This window comes from Pediculus humanus, genomic scaffold (assembly GCF_000006295.1).
Source record: "Pediculus humanus corporis 1103172107370 genomic scaffold, whole genome shotgun sequence".
Taxonomy (NCBI): Eukaryota; Metazoa; Arthropoda; class Insecta; order Psocodea; family Pediculidae; genus Pediculus; species Pediculus humanus.
Genome location: NW_002986998.1, coordinates 58,789 through 63,394, shown reverse-complemented (window position 1 = coordinate 63,394; position 4,606 = coordinate 58,789). Strand labels below are relative to the sequence as shown.

Sequence of the window (4,606 nt, the reverse complement as noted above, 5' to 3'; positions counted from 1 at the left end):
TTAAAACAATAAATCCAAAACAAAACAAGCGACTGTATTAACAAATAAAATAACTCAAATCGAGCATAAAATAAATTTAAAAAATTTTCTTTTGTTATGAACGCGAGGAAAATTTTAAACGACCGCCATTTTTTTTTTGGATAAATTAATAATTACACATTCGATAGTCTATTTTACATGTAGATAAAATTTTTCGAATATCAATCATTTACAAATATAACCGAATCGTATAACACCAACGTATATTTCCTTTTTAAAGTATAAATAATAATAATAATAATAATAATAGAACATTCTACAAATAATAATGATTTAGATATATATGTGTCAAATAAGGCTTAATATTGTTTATGTTTTTTTTTCTCTTCGAGTTTTCTTCGTTAAATTTGGTAAAAGCAAAAAAAAAATTTCGTTTAAATGAAGACATTTAACGATATATCGATTGATCGATTGATTGATCGATTGCGAAATAATTTATTAAAATTGGTTGAAATGTTTTAAAAAAAAAAAAAAAAAATTTACATCACACAACAAGTGAGTTGACTCGTTTTCGTTTTAGCAAATATATATATGGAAAAGAGCACAAATAATTTTCTACGTTAAAGGAGGTGATTTCTTTTCTGCTGATTAAGCTGGTAAAAATCACGGTAAATAAAGTACGTTAACCATTATAGGTTAAACACCTTTTGAATATGAATTTTTACTAACAATAATAATAATAATAATAATAAACCTGAGTTTCAAATCGCTTGATTTTTTTTTTATTATTATTTAAAAAAAAAAAAATTAGGTCAAATCACTTTTTTTTTTTAATTTTAAATTTAAATAAAAAAAAAAAATGTATAAAATGGCTAGAAAAGAATTTCGAAAGTTTAAATATTGTTCTTAGTTTTATTCAAATTTCAAAAACTTTTCCTTACCCCCCTCCCCCCTCTCTCTTTCTCTCTGTCTATTCGTTTTTACTATTTATGAAAACCAAGACAATACAATAAAAAAAAAAAAAACAAGACATTATTATTATTTTTCGTATTATTAAATATAAAATTACCCTTTTGTAACATTAGTAGTTTATACTACTACTACTATTGTTATTATTATTATTATCATTATTACGCTAGAATATATATTTACGCGTGTGTGTAAAAATTAGAAGAAGAAAAAATATATATAACACGTGCTGTAAATATTATTATGTAATTTACGCCATATTGTATTATTATTATTATTAATAAAACAAACGACGCGTTTATTATCGTTATTATTATTATTATTTTGTTTTAAATTATCCAAGCAACCTATTAAAAAAAAAAAAAAAAAAAAAAAAAGTTGTTGTTGTTTTTTTATTTGCGCTAATTGTAAAAATAAAAAAAAGGGAGGAGGATGAACCATATTAAAGCGCAATTAATAAATAATAATAATAATAATAAAATGTTTTTATAATTATAAGCTTCATTTTACAAAAAAACCCTCACGGCTAATAATAAAATATAAAAAAAAAAAATATTTAAAACAAAATAAATGGAGGATAAATATTTTTTTTTTCCTTATTGCTACCGTTCAGGTAATCCTCCCAGCCAAGCCCCCTTATTATACGTACGCGGATATAAATATATATATATATATACAAGTATTTATAATTATTTTAATTTTTCCTTGAAATAACAAATGTCGTCTGCTCGAGAGTTTTTTTTTTTTTTTCCACGTAAACGCATGCACGCGGATTTATGTATATATATTTATGGGGATTTATTTATATGAAATAAATAAAAAGGGAAAAATGTTTATTTTTATGATATTAAATTTCCATGTCGTGAAATGTTGTATACAAAATGTTATGTTTGTTAGTTATAATATCGTTATAATAAAATCAATGTTTGAAATATAATTCCTAACCCATCTGATAAAAAAAAAAAAAGGATTCAAAGAAAACTCACAAACACAAACACACACCTGAGAAAAAAATTATGTGATGCATTAACAATACCGGAAATTCGATTCTCAATAATAAATAATTAACGTTATCAAAACAAAATTTTCTGATTACATTTGAAAAATTCATAAAAAAAAAACTAAGAAGACGTCAATAACAACAACAACAACAACAACAAAAAACTACGACGACGACGATAACAACAACAACAAAACTGAGAAAAACTAATAAGAAATTAAAATTTTAAAAATAACTTTTTTTTTTTTTTAAAATAATAACGAGGACAAATTTTTGTTGGGAAATATTCTATAAACAAATATATAATAATTATTATTATTATTATTTTCACCTTAGGGAAAATTCATTTTACCTTTGTTACTAAAAATAAAATTTAAAAATTTTTTGGACGAGATTTGCAATAACAAAAACAAAACAAACATTTTTTTTTTTTAGAATTAAATAATTAATGCGTTGTGCGTGAGTGTGTGAGTGCGCGAGCGTGTGTGTGCAACACAAAAAAAAAATAAAAATGCATTTTCTAAATTTAAATAACTAAAATAAAAAAAATTTTTTATTTTGCAATATGGATTCTACTAAATAATGGACGAATGTGAATTTTTTTTTTAACACATGTGCAAAAAAAGTTTAATTTTAATTTAATGTAAAATTAAAATTGACCTTTTGACACGTTAAATAACTTAACACCAAACAATTAATTATTAATGTCAAAATTAATGAAACACATTTTAAACACATTAAATTATATCATTGCCTATGATACCAACGACCAATAATAATAATAATAATAATAATGCAAAACACTTGTTGAATTGTTTTAATTTTTTTTTGGTTTCATGTCAGTTAAATGATAAGGATTTATTTTTTATTAATTAATTATTTAAATATAAATAATATGAAAAATGAGATTAAGAGACCCCCATGACAAGATAATAATTTTAATATTATTAATCACGCAAGAAATTTTTTAGAAAAAAAATGATAATAGTAATAATAATAATAATAAAACTTACATTAGCATCAGGTTGATTGTGTTTGTTGCTGTTGCTGTGGCTGTTGTTGTTGTTGTTGGTGGTTGTGTTGTTTTTTTTTATAGAATTTGGCATTTTTAAAAATAACATTTTCTTTCCATCTAATCTTTTCCCCTTTTCCTCTTTGTTGTTTTTACTTATTGTATTTTTATTATTATTATTATTATTATGCAACATTACTTTTTCCGAAGGAGGAGGAGGAGGAGGAGTCCTTTGAAGAAGGTCAGATTCTCTTGATTTTTTACTTTTTACATCACTATTGTTGCTCTCCATTTATCTAAAACCGATCAATGATGGATTAATATTTATTTAAATAACAATACTTTGATATCAAGTAATAATAATGATAATAATCAAGCAAATTAAAAAAGTTTTATATGCCGGTGGCAGAATAATAATAATAATAAATAAATAAATAAATAAAATTTTTTTTTTTTTTTTTTAATTCATTCTAATAAAATTGCGTAAAATCGCGTGTAATACGCGTGAGTTTTTATTATGCGTTATTGACAACCTTATTAAATTTAATTTTTTTTTTTTTTTTCATTCAACATTTTTAATGATGTGAATTAATAATAATAATAATAATAATATAATGATGATATTGGCCATTATAAGATTTTATTATAAATTATTTCACATGGATTGCGACAAGTTAAACCTACACCTTAAGAGTGGGCGCAACGTCCTTTCACTACTTGGACTTTTTTTTTTTTTTTATTTGTAAAATAGCCTTCACGGTTTTTTAATAAATAATATTAATTTTATTTTATTATTTTAAAGATTATCAATTAAATATAAAAAAACGTAAAATTAAAATCTATAATGTATAATTAAACTTTTGATTGGATTATTAAAAATAAATAAAATGAAAAAAAAAAAAAACACTTGTAAAGTTTTAAACTTATATTCTTACCTTATTTAAATAATGCCGATTTATATTGAATAATATAAATAATTTTATTGATTTATAACGATTATATTATATTTTAATATATTTCTCTGATGATGATGATGATAATGATGAAACGACACTGCGAAATAAAATAATAATAACTTTTTTTTTTTAATCGTATAAATTAAATTTTAAACAAGCAATAAAATAAAGTCGAATCGTTCGGTTGAGAAAACTAATAAAAGTTCAATAGTTGGCAGCGCTGAATCTTCTGCCCCCGGATGGGCTACTAAAAGCTTACTTATTCATACAATTGATGTGTAAAAAATAAATTATTACAAATAATTATTCGTAGAAAATGAATGCTCCGCCAACATTTGAATCTTTCCTTTTGTTTGACGGAGAAAAAAAGTATGTTTTATTTTATTCATATTTATTTTTAAATTAATATTTTTATATATTTTTTTTCCTTATTTTTGATTATTTGTTTACATAACACATTTGACTCTGAAATAATGCAGGTAAAATCCTCAAATAAAATTGTTGTTTAGTTATTATCCCGTAGTTATTTTAAAAGAATTTAATTATTATTATTATTGTTAAATGTTAGTAATTATTCAATTTAAAAAAATAAATAATTTCATACCTAACCTATACACTTACAAACAATTATTTCAATAAGCAGTGCTGATAAAAACTTTTTTCAATCTTTTTCTTAGAAAACTATAAATT

General features: G+C 22.1%; 1 protein-coding gene across 1 annotated transcript in view; it reads left to right on the top strand.

The window, feature by feature from the left end:
• Nucleotides 1-4,232: 4,232 nt before the first annotated feature.
• The window catches only part of Phum_PHUM011520 (DNA-directed RNA polymerase II subunit J, putative), a gene marked incomplete at both ends in the record, with an annotated part of 857 nt that continues 483 nt past the window's right edge, over nt 4,233-4,606 (top strand). Inside the window, one exon of the mRNA XM_002422716.1 lies at nt 4,233-4,285. Coding sequence (XP_002422761.1) covers nt 4,233-4,285 — 53 coding nt within the window. The remainder of the gene's footprint in view (nt 4,286-4,606) is intronic.